This window comes from Epinephelus fuscoguttatus, linkage group LG13, assembly GCF_011397635.1.
Source record: "Epinephelus fuscoguttatus linkage group LG13, E.fuscoguttatus.final_Chr_v1".
Taxonomy (NCBI): domain Eukaryota; kingdom Metazoa; phylum Chordata; class Actinopteri; order Perciformes; family Serranidae; genus Epinephelus; species Epinephelus fuscoguttatus.
In genome coordinates this window covers 1,120,369-1,137,447 of record NC_064764.1, presented here as the reverse complement: position 1 = coordinate 1,137,447, position 17,079 = coordinate 1,120,369, and the positions used below count along the sequence as shown (strand labels likewise).

The following is a 17,079-nucleotide window of genomic DNA, read 5'->3' as shown; positions in this document are numbered from 1 at the left end:
AACACAGATAAACCACATGCACACTCAGCTCTATTCCAATGACCCCCTGAGGCAGAAAAGCAGTGTAAAAAAAGTGTTTGATCTTTACCGACCCCTTAATATGCCTATTCCTTTATATAAGACAAAATAGAATCACACCAGGAAAAAACAGACTTCATTTCTCATTTGTGTACTTTAATAATATAACTGTTTAACACCAGAATTTCATGCAGAGCTGACAGGTTAAGCGGATGATCATCATAAGGAGGGAGAACACCATCACCATCATCTTGACACAACATAAAGGTTTGCAACCAGGCCAGCTCCTTTAGTGTCTGAGGGAGGAGGGCTGCGGGAGACGAAATTTGGCCATCTCTACATCCAGGTCTGCAAATGTGTAGGGGGTGTAGCTGTGGTGCTGGTAGTTTTTATAAGTGCTGTTGTCAAAAGGCTCATCAGGCTCAGGAGGTGCTGCTACTGCAGCGTCTGCAGAAGAAGGGCAAGAAAACAAAAAGGCATGTAAGAAAGCCAAGTCTGGTAGAAAGGCAAGTATACAAATATTCCTGCTGTTAATGCATTAAAACATAAATAGCACAAGGTTAGCCAAATGTAATACTGGGTCTAATTCCGTGCTTTTGTCACTGTCACTCATTTTTCAGTAACAAAAGCTGTAATTAAAACTTGATCTAGACATTTCTGATAAGCTGTAAAACTAGATGTGGCTTTGTAAATATTTGAAAAGATTTTTGAAGGAACAGGACATTTACATATTCTCACACGCTGACAAAGGTGGTTTATGGTGCGGCATTTCCTATGGTGGTAGGCCACATTACCCCCTACAGTGTGGAGACACACTGGTGTGAAAAGCCTCAAGGATCATGTTTGTGAAGGAAAAAAATAAACATCGGTGTGCTTAGCAGAGCTAGAGAAATAGTGATATTGGCAGAGACACGCATGAAATGGATTTTATAAAGGGCAACAAGTCAAAATCATAGTGTGTTGGCTTTGATTCTTTTGATTAAACAGTCGTGCATAATGTTCTTTCATTTACTTTTATAACTTAATCTGTCTTAAAAAACCCTTGGCATGCTGCCACAGTACGGTTATAACATGTTGACATCCACACTCACAAAGAAATACATTTAAGACACATTTACATTTTCATTAATTGACACCAGGCTTATCCAAACAGCTTTTGGGTGAAAAACAGGTTTGCAAAGTTTAAAGAAAGACAGTAATGAACAACTGGTGAAATTAATGACCAAGGTGAGGGTGTTGTTCTAGGAAGCATAATTACACAGTTGGTCAGAGAAATGTTGGGCCAAAAAGTGGAACAAAGAGCTGTGGCTCCATGCACATTCCACTGGTAATCATTGGTTGGTAGCTGCTAATCAGCTGGACAGTACTCATTTCATGACAATGATCTAATGATTTTTCATACATCTTGGTAACTGTGTAATCCTGCTTCCAGAAATACTTTCGCTGACTCCAACCACTCCCAGCTTCAACTCGTTCAGCTGCTGTCAGGGACATGTCTTCACTGTAAGACAATACTACCATGTGCACTCTAACATTACAATTAGCAATACCATTACCTGGCACAAAGCATCCAAACAATGGCACCTGTAACTTTAACATTAACTTAGAAAACCTGTAAACCATATTTCATACAAACAGAGACATTATAAATGACAAGAACTGAGCCAAAGTGAGCAATATATCAAAAAGAGTTCAATATGTGAGGAATATTTTGGGAGTGAAGATGGATTTGGCAACTTTGTGGAAGTAAAGATAGGTGGTGGATTCCTGAGATGCCAAGAGAGGGTAAGAAAACAGAAACATGAGCAGATCATTGTCTATGTATGCAACAAGCAACATCACCTTGATCGCACATTGACAGCCACAGCAGGGTTGAGTGGGTGGGTCAAAGGCAGACAAGACTAAACATCAATAAGCAGAATGCAAGCAAAAGAAATCTTCAACAAATAGCAAAATGCAGAAATGCCAAGAAAAAGAGATGTAATGAAAAGCCCTGCAAGCATGGTTAAAGTAATCCACCTCATGCAAAGCAACCACGGTGAAAACTCAGATGATGGGAGGTTAGATGTCACAGTGATGGAACAGAGGCAAAACAAGAGGTTATTTAGAAGAATCCAGAGATTATATTATAAAAGCTGTGAAAGCAACAGCAACCATTGTATGTGAGGGAGCTGAAACCTGGTAAAACATGCTAACAGTAAACAAAATGTGTTATGAAGGATAGAAAAGTACGGTCATCTGTAGGGGTTCAAAAATCCACAAACAGGAAAAGGAGAGGCAGAGATTTGGGAAATAGGGTGATGTAGTGTGTACCCTCAGATGGTTCAGCTGGGGCCTCCACCTGCAGGTCCTCTCCTGCAGCTCCAGCTACGACTTGAGCAGGGTCCACCAGCTCCTCTGTGCTCTCCACAGGGACAGAAACTTCAGCTGCTGCTTCAGTGGGGACAGCTTCAGCTTCTACAGGCTCTGCAGCAGCTTCAGCAATGACTGGAGCAAGGTCCACCAGCTCCTCAGTGCTCTCCACAGGGGCAGATATTCCAGCTGCAGCCTCAGCCTTTACAGGTTCTGCAGAAGCTTCAGCAGGAGCAGCTTCTGCTTCTACAGGGGAAGCTTCAGCTTCTACAGACTCCACAGCAGCTTCAGCAGGGGCAACTTCAGCTTCTGCAGGCCCTATAGCAGCTTCAGCAGGGGCAGCTTCAGTGTCTACAGGCTCTGGGGTAGCTTCCACAGGGACAGCTTCAGTAGCTTTTGCAGGGGCTTCAGTGGGGGCAGGCTCTACGATTTCTACAGGAGTGTCAGTCTGGACTTTTTCTGGAGTTGCAGCCTCAGTCACAACTTCAGCTGGGGTTTCTATTTGGGCATCGGGGGTGGCAGGAGATGCAACATCTTCTATTATTTCTGGAAGGGGTTCCAGTGCAGCTTCAGTTGAAACTTCTGGGCAAGCCACATGGTCTTCTGTGGCAGTGCAAATCTCAGGTGCAGGGTCTACTAACTCCTCAGAGCTAACAATGGGTGCTTCGACAATGGCCTCTGTGGCCGCTGCTGCTGCTGGAGTGGCCAGCAGTACAGCCTTAGCAGCAGAGGCAGGAATAGCTTCAGATTCTGGTGGAACTTCCTTCTTAGCTTCATTAGTGTCTTCCTTCACTTCTGATGTGACCGCCTGGTCTTCTGCTTCTTCTTTCACAAAGGATTTTGACACCTCTGGTGAGGTCTTGGGCTCATCCTCATCCTCAGAGTCAGAGTCAGAGTCTGAGTCACTGGACGTTGAAGAAGATGATCCGTCAGCTGCTTGATCACCAGGCTCAGACGAGGCTGCAGCGGGTGGGACTGCATTGTCTGTTGCAGAGGCTGAAACTGGAGTGTCGTCTGGTGCTGAGATTTTATTGCATGCATCAGCCAGGGGCTCAGCAGCTGGGAGAGCTGTGTCAACTACAGGTGGAGCTGTGGCAATGATAACCTGAGCAACATCTGGGTCAGCAGCTGGAGCCTCTGCTGCTTCTGGCTCAACTACAGTTGGTTCACTGGCAGCAGTGACAGGCGCTGCAGCTGTTGCAGCTACAGCTGAGTGTGCAGTGGGGCTGGCCAGTGGTTCGGTTAAACCTAGAGCCTGTGTTGGGAAAAGTCTAGGCTCCGAAAGTCTAACTGGGAAGACAACTGCTGTCTTGTAGGCTAGCAAGGTTGCTCTCTCATCTGAAGCCTCTGCTGCTGATGAAAATGGTAAATGGGACAACAGTGGTTAAATAATACCAAACATCTACAGTAAAGTGGCATGACTTCCAAAGGGAAACAAAGTTCCCTAAAACTTTATCTTGCACACATTTATGCTTCCTTGAATTTCCAAACAGAAAAATAAAATTACCACAACACAATATTCATTATCAAAAAAACCCCAAAAAACATTAACTCACAGTTAACCTTAATACTGTGCAACGTTCATATTAGGGCTGAATGATTTATCATTTTCTGATCGAAATTGCGATTTCAGACAACGCGATTGTGTGATCGTGAAAGCTGCGGTTTTTTGCAGCGCTCCTGACTGACCCAGGATCTGCTGTGTCAACTTTTTTACACATAGGCTACCGTCGAGCTCACCAATCAGAAGCAGCATGATACTCGTGGACAGATCACGCTAACCAATCAGTATCAGCCTGCTCCTCGTGCAAGCCACGCTCACCAATCAGAAGCGGCCATTGTCCAGGACAGGTGATGCCGCGACGGCGCACCCACTCTCAGTAAACAAACAACTTGGGGACACGTTTTGAAATGGCTTCAGCGGAGCCAGAAGCGGAGTTAGGGAATTTAATCCCCAAGAAAAGCAGCACGTCGGTCATTTGGCAGTATTTTGGGTTTGAGGCCGCAGACGTCCACCAGAAACAGGTACTGTGCAAAACCTGTTGAGCAAAAGTTGCAACATCCAGCGGAAACACATCCAACTTATACCAGCACTTGAAAAATCACCACAAGTATTTACATGACGAGTGTATGACAAAAAAGTCCGGTGAAAAGTCTAGTGAGAGTGATGCTCAAGGCCATAGTAGTAAACAGACTACAATTACAGCATCGTTTGCCAGTGTAACTCTGTATGACAAGAGCAGCCGAAGACACCGGAAGATAACGACTGCGATAACGCACTACGTTGCCAAAGACATGGTGTCTGTTAACACGGTCACCAAAGATGGATTTCAAAACCTCCTCCGCACGCTCAACAAAAGATATAAGATTCCCTCCCACACCTACTTTAACCAGGTTGCCATCCCGCAGCTGTATGCGGAGTGTAAGGAAAAAGTTTTAACAGAGCTGAAAAACGTGGAGTATTACGCCACAACTACTGACATGTGGTCAAGCAGAACGATCGAACCATATCTTAGTTTGACTGTACATTTCATAAATGACGACTTCGAGTTGAAAAGTCGCTGCCTGCAGATGGCGTACTTTCCCACTGATCACACCGGAGAGAATATTTAGTTGAGTCATCTATAGCAGTTCCGTGACCGTGGAGAGCGAAGGTTCGTTTCTCACTGGATTTGTCATTTATAAAGGTTAAAGAAAAAAAATGCGGGGAAATTTTGTGAGAGCCCTATATCCAAAATGGCTGCTGTCAGCCAAGCTGGAAATTTAATGGTTTTTAATGGTTTTGCCCACAGTGCTGCATAATACATGGTTTCTGGGACTATTTGGGTCAAGAAATTCATAAATGATGTAGAATTATTGATTTGACCTATTTTTGACCTTCAAATTCAAGATGGCCACCAATTTTTAGCTCTTTAACCCTATGGGCCCTAGGCCTTTTTTGGGGTATGTTTCCTGCCTTTACTTTAAAAAGCCAGTGTGTAAAATGGATTGAAAACAGTGACATCAGTGGTCAAATTCTAGATTGCAGGGCTCACTCGCTCACCCCTCCCATCAGGTAAATGACGGCGGCCTTGTAGGGACAAAAAGCCTTGCGCACGAGTTTTTCAGGAGTAGGTCTATCTAGCGACGAGATGAATATTTATTTAGAAATCTAAACCATGTTACAATATTGTAATGAATCCCTCACGCGCAGGAGACCAGAGGAGTGTTCGGGAAAAAGGCCAGTTTATTTGAGCGCTCCAAAAACTCTGGTAACACTCCAGGGGGTAAAAGACTCCATCCCAAACTCTGACTCTTCTAGCGTAACAGACACACTTCATACACACATACTCGTTTACCATTCCGAGTGGGGACCCCCTCCCCTCTCTGCTCCACCAATCTCCAGCCCGCACACTGACTGACAGTGTAGCCGGTAAACAGAGCTCGGCTGTTTATTTAGCCTAGCAATATCTCCGGACTATAGTAGCTGCAATGGGTGACTTTGAACGCGATTTTGAAGAGTTTCTTGTAGCGGACACAGACCCAGAGCCATACCTGTTTGAGCCGGAGCATACAGATGAAGAACTCCATGTGTTTGATGCTGAGCGGGCGAGAAGAGAGGCTGAATGCACAGAATGGGATTCAGTGCTACCATCGTTGGGGAGATATATCATCAGGAGGAAAAGCGCAGCAGAGTGCATCACAAGGAGTGAAGTTGCATCTTCTTTTCCTCGCAGATGACGGTTCGGGTTCATTCTCTCCCGTTGCGTGGTAAGTGCGGTCCATTCGCAAACTTTATAACTAAAAAAACTTTTCACTACTCTCCATCGACGAACTACTAACACTCTCTGCTGTTTCCTCCTTCTTCTTCCTTCCTTCCGCTGTCTTCGTTGGTTCATTTATACACGCGAAATGCGTTCTCTGGCTGGCTGGAGTGTCCGCTCAGTCTGCCATACATACATGGCGGCGCAAGATGGCGACCTCTCTAAAGCAAGGCCCTTGCTCTATATATATATATATATATATATATATATAAAAGCATAATTATAAGGCTACTAAAACCAAACGAATTTTATTTTATAGCGATTATACACTTATATAAACATATTAATGGGTAGAATATTCAGATTCAGATTCAGATTGACAATAAACCATGCCAAATACTACACACTGGCCCTTTAAAGGTCATATCACAGTCATTATAAAGGCTACATACACATGCAATATCTTTTTTTCAGGACAATCTGGGCTAACCAGATTTGCCATCATTCCATGTCCTTCTATGTGCCTGTATTTTATATTCATTTTTTTATCAATGAAAAAAAAACAAATCTGTGTTACTAAATTCTTACATTTTTACATGTATCTCACCATAGCAAGTTGGAAATTGACATATTCTGCCATATACGAAGAAGGGAGACTCTCTGGAATCTGGCAATATAAGAACCGTGATGGTGGGACATTCTGTCACTTCACAGCTGTCCAAATGATGTGGTTTGTGCCAGACGGACATGATTGCCAGTATTTTTTCATTATTGCAAGAAATTCCATTGACTCATTCACAAGTCAAAAATGTGTTTTATCTGAAAGAAACATGCAATATTTACATCTAAGATCATAGAAAAATAGTCAACCAAGTGCAATGATGTCCTCCAAGATAATATTTGCCAATCTGTTTGCAGTAAAAGTGGCTGGTCTTGTCATACAAAGTTTGATGGAGCCTCAACTGGACAATATGGAGATATTTGCATCTTGAAAGCCGGACTACAAATGTGGATAGACAGGGAGAAACACACGCAAGCCTAAGACGTGGTAAGATACAATATTCCTCACTATATGAAGTGACTGATAACAAGATCTGTATAATGGATTGTAAAGAAATTCATCAGGTTTTTATTTTGTAGACAATTAATCTGGATTCATAGCGTGATGGGATGACAGCACAATGATGTGTGTGGTATCACTGGAAAGCTCTGCTCCTGCGCTTTCATGTGATATGCGTGGCATTTATGTGCGATGCTGCATTTGCGAGTAATCCATCCAAGAGTAATGTGTGTGCAAAGCTGTATGAAAGCTTTGTTATACATAATTTTAGTGTACCTTTATCGTTTTTTTTCCGCTGTGAAAACATTGGACTACCGACAAGTGCTTGGTCTTGTCGGACAGCTACAGTTACTCTGTTTCACATGATATGCGTGGCTTCTTGCTATGACGCAAGGTCGCAGAGAAAATTAATAGAGAAGAACAGGTGTGAATTTGGATGCACTATACATCGTTTGGGCCCATTTTTCAAAATCGTCATAGAGCCTTACTATTAGGCTCAAATGGAAGCTCTGCGCTGAGTTCAATTATGGACAGTAAAATTACAACATACATATAGGTCATCAGATGTCTGGGGTGGAACCAATGAAAGCAGGGAGACAGAGAAGATTCTTTAGCTTGGAGTTGTTTTTATTAACATTTTTAAATTATTTATTTATTATGATTTATTTATTGAATTAACCAAAAAGACTCTCCATCTGAATCTGTTGAATCTTTTTTTTACTGCAAACAAAGTGGCAAATATTATCTTGGAGGACATCATTGCACTTGGTTAACTATTTTTCTATTGTCTTAAGGCCCGAACATTCTTGGGCGTACTATAAGCAGAGAGGACTCCGCGAGGAATGTCCGCAGTCATTCGGGCTTCCATAGTCGAGCGCACTTCCACGTTGTAGTTTCCTGTAAAAATGTCTGTGAAACACACTACATTACCCACAATTCTTGCACGTCGATGTGAAAAATACATGCCGAGCAGTCACTGGTGTGCGGAGCGGAGTCCGCGTGGTCGTAAAATCTGAGCTTTGTGCGCACAGGGCTTGCAGACGTCTGCTTTTGGTCCAGGCAAGTATGTTTGGGCCTTTAGATGTAAATATTGCATGTTTCTTTCAGATAAAACACATTTTTGACTTGTGAACGAGCCAATGGAATTTCTTGCAATAATGAAAAAATACTGGCAATCATGTCCGCCTGGCACAAACCACATGTTTTGGACAGCTGTGAAGTGACAGAATGTCCCACCATCATGGTTCTTATATTGCCAGATTCCAGAGAGTCTCCCCTCTTCAGATATGGCAGAATATGTCAGTTTCCAACTTGCTATGCTGAGATACATGTAAAAATGTAAGAATTTAGTAACACGGATTTGTTTTTTTTCATTGATAAAAAAAATTAATATAAAATACAGGCACATAGAAGGACGTGGAATAATGGCAAATCTGGTTAGCCCAGATTGTCCTAAAAAAAAAACAAGATATAGCATGTGTATGTAGCCTTTATAATGACTGTGATATGACCTTTAAAGTAAAGGCAGGAAAAATATCCCAAAAAAGGCCTAGGGCCCATAGGGTTAAAGAGCCAAAAATTGGCGGCCATCTTGGATTTGAAGGTCAAAAATAGGTCAAATCAATAATTCTATATCATTTATGAATTTCTTGACCCAAATAGTCCCAGAAACCATGTATTATGCAGCACTGTGGGCAAAACCATTAAATTTCCAGCTTGGCTGATGGCAGCCATTTTGGATATAGGGCTCTCACAAAATTTCCCCACATCTTTGTGAGGGGCACCCTGGCTAATTTTTTTCTTTAACCTTTATAGATGACAAATCCAGTGAGAAACAAACCTTCGCTCTCCATGGTCACGGAACTGCTATAGATGACCCAACTAATTGCCCATGGATTGAGAGAGTGTCTATCAAACTGGGGTCTGAAAGAAGAGGACCAGACGTGCATCACAACTGACAATGCAGCAAACGTCATCAAAGCTATGGAGCTTAATCAGTGGACTACACTTCAGTGTTCTGGCCACAGGCTGCATCTTGCCATTGGTAAGTGTAAATGAGTGTGTGCGTGTGTGTGTGTGCGTGCATTAATTAATTTATACATACAGATTTCATGTAATGATGTGATGATGTGTGTGTATTAATTAATTTATACATACAGATTTAATGTGATGATGTGTGCTTGTTGTTTTCAGTATAGTTTTTCTCTTAATGTTTTTTGAAGCCCTTAAATACCTAGTTTGAATAATTAATAATGATAATAACAAGTAACAGATTATTTATTTTATATATTATATATATATTCAGATTTATTTTATTTCATCAATATTAGATGATGAGTAATGTGTTATGTGCTTTTGATTATCGCTTTCCTTACTGTTGTCTATAATATGGTTTTCTTGGACTTACTTTGTTCTCTTGCTAGAAAATCTGCCTTGCAAAGTTTACCATTACTATCATTACATTTTCAGCCTGTAATGCCCATTTAATGTTTATGTTATTCTTGTTATTTTTTTGTCCAGAAAATGCTGTCAAAGATGATGCAAGAGTGAAACGGGCAACAGGAGTTTGTAAACAGCTGGTTGGCGTTTTCTCTCATAGCTGGAAAAAGAAGTCAGCACTGAAAAAGGCACAGCAAGAATTAAATCTACCCGAGCACTCACTGATTACAGAGTGTCCGACAAGATGGGGCTCAAGGCAGAAGATGATCGGGAGGGTGTTGGAGCAGAGCAAGGTATTGTCTCAGGTTCTGTCTGCAGACAAGACGACATGTCACCTGGTCCCCACTTGTCAGGACACAGATGTCCTTGAGTCAATAAACAATGCCCTTGGTCCTCTTCAGGAGTTTACAGATGCCCTGTCCGGTGAAGCCTATGTAAGCATGTCATACCTGAAGCCAGTTCTCCATCTCCTGAGAACATCAACCCTGACTGAAAGTGATGAGGACAGTGACCTTACCAAGGAAATCAAGTCAAGAGCTCTCGGCTACATTGAGGCTAAATATGGTGACCCAGCCACACAGGAGCTACTGGACATCACTTAGTTCCTTGATCCTAGATTCAAGACTCACTACATCAGTGCAGAGAATCTCCCAGACATCAAAGAAAGGGTGAAGATCGAAATGGAACAGGTGGCACGAAAGGTAACTTGTCCTGTTTCTTTGTGTAGTTTAATAATACAAAATGCCACATCAATACAAGTGATATTTTTATTATATTGACTGTCATTTTTTAATGTTTACATAGAATGCCCAATTGCTCAAAATGACATCAGACTACAAAACTTTGACAGCTCTCATCTCTGTGTTTTGCAGGAAAGAGGGCTCGTGTCAGCACCACAGATGCCATGCCCCAGGGTGCAGCAGAGGCAGAGCCATCCACATCCACCGTAGGGAAGGGAAAGCGGTCATTGGGCAGCTTCTTGAAGAGCAGGTCTGTGCCTCCTCCTTCCTCCACTATGCAGTTGGAGGATGCCATTAAACAGGGTTCCTACACATTTGGAATTTCAAAAGTCCATACTTTTCCATACCCAAATTTCCAGACTTCTCGGTTGTTGTTGTTTTTTTTTAGAGAATATGCAACATCTGAGTAAATATATCATTTCACATCATATTTAATTATTCTTAATAACCGACTGTAGCCAAGTACCATAATGCAGTGATGCAAACACAGGTATGGTGAAAACAGAGAGAGTCTCTGAACTTCTAGGGGGGTCTGGGGGCACGCCCCCCCGGAAGAAAAGTTTGACTATTTTAAAGTTAAAATACATCAATCTGGTGCACTTCGGGAGCAAATTTAGGAGGCTAGATATATGAAGAACTTCTTGTTCCTGTAAACAATTTTGGCCACAGTAAGCTAAATATCTAAAATATGCATTAACCAAGCTAAAAAGGCCAGAGAATGTCATGAGCAAAAGTCCCCAGTTTGCTTAACAAAGTGACAGTGTTAAAAAAAGCAATATAGGCTATATGTTTCTGAAGAGGAGCCCTGCAGTGTGCGAGCCTTTTCTTTACCTGCTCAGCTTTCCACATTTTTGAGCTCAGCACCTGCACAATTTTGTTCGTGGATGTGCATGCTTTTTGCTGCTTTGTCAACTCTGCCTCTTTCACATGAATGCGCTCATTGCTGGAAAACACGGATGACAGAGCGAGCTGATAACCAGCTTTGTAGTACTGGTTATCCTGGATGGGCGCTGTTAGGCTCTGTGAAGCCAGCTCACCTAAAGAAAGCCTGGCTATGTTAAAGGTGCATCGTAGTACAGGCCGACTGGGGGAGAGCGAGTATCAGAGCAGAGACAGTGGAGTGACAGACCACAGGAGAGAGAAAGGCAGGCGAGCAGTGACACACATTTTGCGACTAGAGTTGCTTTACCTGCGACCGCTGTTATATTTTTATTCTCCCCTTCCTCAATGCAGCTCCATCATGTAGCGTGACAAAAATAGGATTTGTTATGAATCGTTAAGGGCATCTGTCAGTTAAATTATTTTTGGAAATACCTAATTTTCTATTTTAGAAAACAATATTTTAGAACAGTGGTAATAGTCTGGAAACATAAATATTTTTCCATACTTTATTTTCATTTTTCATACTTTTTACTACCTGGAAATTGATCAAATTTATTTCCATACTTTCCATACTTGCGTAGGAACCCTGATTAAAGCTGAGCTGGACAGCTACCTGATGACTCCTACTACTATTGATGGAGAGGAAGATCCACTGGCCTGGTGGAGAGTGCACAATGTTAACTTTCCATGGCTGAACAAACTGGCTTGTAAATTCCTGTGCATTCCAGCCACCAGTTCGCCATCAGAGAGATTATTTAGTGCTAGTGGCAATGTTGTCACATGTCAGCGCTCATGTCTAAAACCATCAGAGGTTGACATGCTGGTTTTCTTGACAAAAAATCTGTCAAGAGTGATTTAGAGATGTCAGGGAAGCAATTATTATTGTTGATTTGAGATTATATTTGTTCTGCACTTTACCCTGACTTGTGGTGTCAGTCTTTGTTAAAAAAGGTATTTGCTATTTTTCAGGAAAAAAAAGTTTTGTTTTGATTAGAAATAAGACCAATATTCTTGGTGAGATTTTCAGTTTTTGCAGTGTGTTCTATCGTTTACAGAGTAGATGTGCAATTTTTGGGTGATGCTAAGCCATAAATGAATGACCCACCTATTTTAATTTCTGACATATTTTTCAGAAGGGCAGAGGTAGGGTCATTTTATTTTAGTAAGAGTTTTATTATATTACCATTACTTTTCAATTTCCCCTAAAGATAGTCCAGGTTTCTTAATCTAGGGTTAAATAAAGTACTTTGACTGCTGCTATAGATGTTGATAAGCTAGCTCTCTTGAGCCATAAAAGACTGACCTTGACCTACCTACTTGATTGTAAGACTGTTTACAAAAAGGCAAGATCCTTTTTTCCTTCATTGGAATTGTTGATCTTTTTTCTTCTTATTATTACATATTTAACAGTGCATTGTTTTGTTTTGGAATTGTTTTGTATTTTATTTAACTTTTTAACTTAACACAATTAAGATTTTTTTTTTTTTGCACTACTTGTTTTAAATTAAGACAGTCAAAGATGGTTCTTTTCGTTCTTCAGTTGTAATAACTGCTGTTGGTCAAGGACTTTAAAAAAAACCTTTAGTATTCATCCTTTCATTAGAGTAAATAGCATTTAATGTTTTGATGGTATGGTGTCATTTTCTGTTATGTTTTAAATCGGTTACTATGGTGAATATTGCATGGAAGCGTGATTTGAAGAAAAATCGTGAATTAAATCGAAATCGCCATATCTGCCTGAAAAATCGCAATTAGATATTTTCCTAAAATCGTTCAGCCCTAGTTCATATTCACAATTAATCACAATCAGCAACACAAATGAATTTTAACAGTGAATAATGCTAGAGGGAATGAATGACTGGAAGAGAAATCAGATCTGAGACTTTTTTGCACATTTCCTGCACTGTAAAAAAAAGTTAAGCCTTTAAGGCCATTAAGCCTTATAATCAGAATAACTAAATCATAAAACATATATACATGTATATGTGACAGTATGGGGGGAAAAAACGAATAAATGGGTAAAACATCATTAATACACAATAACAATAAGCCAGCAACACTTTAAGTGCATAATTTTAAACTAAAACAGAGTAAACAGAGTCAAATGGCCTTACTCTTTGTTGGACTCTTTGTCTTTTTGGCTGGCTTTGGTGGTTCTTCAGCCTGAGTGCAGAACGAAGCAGTTGTGTGACTCCTCAGGATGCCCCAGCTCTCCAACTGGAGACACTGCAGAGGAGGGGTTGGGTTGATTTCCTAATTGTTTATACTGATGTTGCTACCCTATCTTTAATGATATCTACCATGGCTCTTGTTCCAAAAGGAGGATGAGAGCACATAATTTATCATACAGTTTGTCTATTATATGTCAGTTTAGGCAGAAGATCTGGATAAACAATTGCAATGTCTTCGTGTACTGCTCATTGAGTATAATGTTGCAAATCAATGAGCAGCACTGCTTTGTAGCAATAGTGTTTTTTGTTTTGTTTTGTTTTTTTAATGAATGTAATGAATTAACTTTCTTTGTCAGTTATTTCTATTGCACCATTAGCCAAAAACAGACATTCTCAAGTAGTTACTAAAACCAGAAATAGTTTTCTAGGAAACTTGAGGACACAAATTCAATGACAATTTCAAATACCATTTAAAAAAAACGTAATTTCATCAGGACTGTTCTTGTGTCAGAGGAGAGAGGTGGCTGGGTTATGACTTCCTTTTTTTGTTTTTTATTTATTTATTTTTTTGACACTGGGTGTGTTCCATTTCAGTGTGCTGATGCATCACTTAGTATGTAACAGCGAACGCCCAAAAAGCTGTTTAAAAGGAGTGTAGTCTGTCGGTCAGCGGCTGCAACCACGGAACCATCAGCTGACAAAACAAACGTCGGTCTACAGGGAAAACACACGGTAGCTGGTTGCTCTTTAGCTAACCAGCTACAATAATTGTAAATAGTATGCAGATTCCACCTACTTGGCACACTGTAGGCCAGTGTCCTGATGGGGCGCATTCCACTCTCTGAAGCTACGAATATTTTTCCTTGAGCCTCCCTGAGTGACTAGGGGAAAATTCTGGAATCCTGGAGTTGAATAAGGTCTCAGTTTTTCACTCTTGTGGTACATGCCTGCTAGTTAGTGCAAAAGGTTTAGTTTTGGCCAAATTGTAATGGCCAAATCGAAATATCACTCAGTAAGTTTATATGGCATTAGAGGAAATCGATTTGTGTTCAACAAAAATCAGACTTTTAAAATACATGTAAACCTGTTAGTCCGACTGAAATGGTACTAAATCAAATTTCTTAAATTCGGACTAACACACCCAAATAATGCAATTTGGGAGGCGAATTACACCTGCATGTATACAGTCAATCAGATCCAAATTGGCCTAGGGGCTCTGCGCATGTTCCACAGTTTCTGTCCTGGGTTTTGACCCAGAAGCTGAAAGCATTAAACACACAACAGAAGAAGAAGTCGGTAACAACATGGCGAGAGCTACATCCAGAGCCATGCATTTTGGAGGGACCAATGTGGTACCAGTTTGCTGCTAGCTAATTGTGGCTAACTTGTTTGTCCATTGTTTGGTCTGTTACATAATAGGTCAACAGGAAAAAGGTCCACTATTAACAAGCAGAAAGGGGGCATATCGCAACCTATTGTAGCAGAGTCTGACGTACTTCAGGCGAAAAAACGGTTTTCATCCTGTGCTTGTACACTGGGACAGTAGTGCAATTATGTGGACTAGTCGAGCTATAACTGTAGCTCCACTTAACTGGAGCAGTGGAGGGGAACATCAAGAGAGCAAATGAACTCAACACCTTTGTCAGTCGGTTCAGTTCCCTGGGTCGTCCCACCGAGCCCAACGACTACAGGCCTGTGGCCCTCACCTCCCATGTGATGAAGGTCCTGAAGTGGCTGATACTGCACCGTATAAGACCTCAGGTGCCGCACACCCAGGACCCCCTCCAGTTTGCATATCGGGAGAAGATAGAGGTGGAGGATGCTGTCCTGTACCTCCAACACCGGGCCCTCTCCTACCTGGACAAAGGGAGATGCGCTGTGAGGATTCTCTTCTTCGACTTCTCAAGCGCATTTAACATGATCCAGCCCCCCCTACTACAAGAGAAGCTGACCAGCATGCGACCCACACCTCGTGACCTGGATCACCAACTATCTCACTGACAGACCACAATTTGTCAGGCTGGGAAGCAGTGTATCCACCACAGTGACCAGCAGCACTGTCTCCTCTCCTCTTTACCCTATACACAGCTGATTAACACAGCTTAGAATGGAGCTGGACTCTGCGGAGGCAGTGGTGGAACAAAGAACTCGGTCCAGACTTCTGGCAATACTGGACAATGCCAGCCACCCTCTGCACACTGCCATCACACAGCAGAGGAGCACATTCAGTGGCAGGCTGCTGTGACAGAGCTGCTCCACTGACAGACTCAGAAACTCTTTTGTACCCCAGGCTATCAGACTGTTTAACTCCTCTGGTAGGAGAGGAGAGGGAAGGGTGGAGGATGTGGGTTGCTAAGCACTTTAATATGGAAATGAGTCCAACAAGCACTTTAGCACTTCACTTCTTTACCTCACGTTTTTTTTTTTATATTTATTATAGGGTTTGTGTTTTTATTATGCCTTTTTATGGTGTTATTATTACTGTCTGTTTTTATTGTTTGTTTTGAGTGAATGTAATGCAGCTAACCACCTGAATTTCCTTCTGGATCAATACAGTTCTATCTAATCTAATCTAATCTGTGCGTGTAGACATACTGACTATTTTAAGATCAGATTCGGTTATGGTTTTTTTTTCTGACGGAAATGTTCATTGCACATGATGTGTCCAAAGACCATTGGAAATTTGGAAATCTGACAATAATTTCTGTTCTTACAGTTTCTGGCTATGATAAGTGGTGTAATTTTGGCAATTTTTATACAAAAAATGCAGGCAGGCTTGAAAGACATGTTTTCTTCAAACACTGCCAGTAAAATAAAAATACAAGATACAACCATTTAAAGTTGAATGCTCTTCCCCTAAGCCAAAATAAAACACGTAAGTCCCTCCCCAGTGCTTACAAAATATTTGACATGCCCCCTCTCTCTTAAGTAACCAACAGTCCCTAAACAGAAAACACGTGTATGTCTTTGATTTCATAAGGTTAGTAGCCTAAATGATAGTCGCAACGCTATGTACACAGAAAAGCAGCCCCGTTGACTAAATGGTCGTGTGCGAAAGCTCTGTGATTAGCCTCTTCCAACCGAAAGCTTTGGGTTAGCGCATTAAAATGGAATGTGTTATGTTGAAAATGTTAATAAAAAAAAAACCCTTATGTTTAAATTGCATTAGCTCGCGGCTATATCGGGTGTAGTTAAGGTTAGAGAACTAACGTTACAGTCTGGCCTTCTTTCAGGAGGTGGTATCCTTAGGAACACGTCTCGGAGTCAGGAGGACGGAGACACCCGCATGGAGTTAACGTTTCACTTCCACCACCTCTTACGAACTATACTAACCTATGTTGGGGTATCATATCCAAACAGACCACACATAAAATGTCGTGGAGGTTGTTTAAATGTTGTTACCTTGAGGGCACCAAGTCGCCCTACCCGCAGCAAGGAGGTCGCCATTTCGTGTTGCCAGTATTTATGCTCCGGTCGGAAACTGTGAGGTAAACACAACGGTTCCACAAATACACTGTAAACAAACCACAGGTTTCTTTTTCACTTTGTAGTCACCTGTAGGGCTGTATGGTCCGTGTATATTTTGATAGTTTGATGTTTCGTTTTCAAAATAAAACGGATTTACGGAAATACGGCCGTTTTTCCGTTTTTCGTTTTGAGACCAAATAACGGAA

The 17,079-nt window shown here is 41.5% G+C and overlaps 2 protein-coding genes across 3 annotated transcripts; one reads left to right on the top strand and one right to left on the bottom strand.

Moving 5' to 3' along the window:
- Positions 1 to 66: 66 nt before the first annotated feature.
- ndufv3 (NADH:ubiquinone oxidoreductase subunit V3) lies at positions 67 to 17,079 on the bottom strand. 2 transcript variants are annotated; one of them, XM_049594843.1, is made up of 5 exons: positions 16,928 to 17,079; positions 16,808 to 16,887; positions 13,349 to 13,460; positions 2,332 to 3,720; positions 67 to 465 (listed from the first exon to the last, which is right to left on the bottom strand). In XM_049594843.1, the coding sequence occupies exons 2-5, from the start codon at positions 16,850 to 16,852 to the stop codon at positions 308 to 310; spliced, it is 1,704 nt and encodes a 567-aa protein (XP_049450800.1). In that variant the 5' UTR covers positions 16,853 to 16,887; positions 16,928 to 17,079; the 3' UTR covers positions 67 to 307. The 2 variants fall into 2 exon arrangements, with proteins under 2 accessions (XP_049450800.1, XP_049450799.1); XM_049594842.1 differs by having other exon boundaries at positions 16,808 to 17,079.
- On the top strand, positions 8,993 to 13,340 carry LOC125900113 (zinc finger BED domain-containing protein 4-like). Its single transcript, XM_049594909.1, has 2 exons — positions 8,993 to 9,217; positions 9,694 to 13,340. Exons 1-2 carry the CDS (start codon positions 9,046 to 9,048, stop codon positions 10,212 to 10,214), a joined length of 693 nt encoding a protein of 230 aa, XP_049450866.1. The 5' UTR covers positions 8,993 to 9,045; the 3' UTR covers positions 10,215 to 13,340.

Excerpts from the sequence above, each read along its gene's own strand:
- LOC125900113 (XM_049594909.1), top strand. The coding sequence starts at position 9,046 with ATGACCCAACTAATTGCCCATGGATTGAGAGAGTGTCTATCAAACTGG. Across the intron at positions 9,218-9,693 it reads CAGGCTGCATCTTGCCATTG|AAAATGCTGTCAAAGATGAT; the intron begins GTAAGTGTAAAT and ends TTTTTTGTCCAG.
- ndufv3 (XM_049594842.1), bottom strand. The coding sequence starts at position 16,852 with ATGGCGACCTCCTTGCTGCGGGTAGGGCGACTTGGTGCCCTCAAG. Across the intron at positions 3,721-13,348 it reads GACAAAGAGTCCAACAAAGA|CAGAGGCTTCAGATGAGAGA; the intron begins GTAAGGCCATTT and ends TTTCATCAGCAG. Across the intron at positions 466-2,331 it reads CCCAGCTGAACCATCTGAGG|ACGCTGCAGTAGCAGCACCT; the intron begins GTACACACTACA and ends CTTCTTCTGCAG.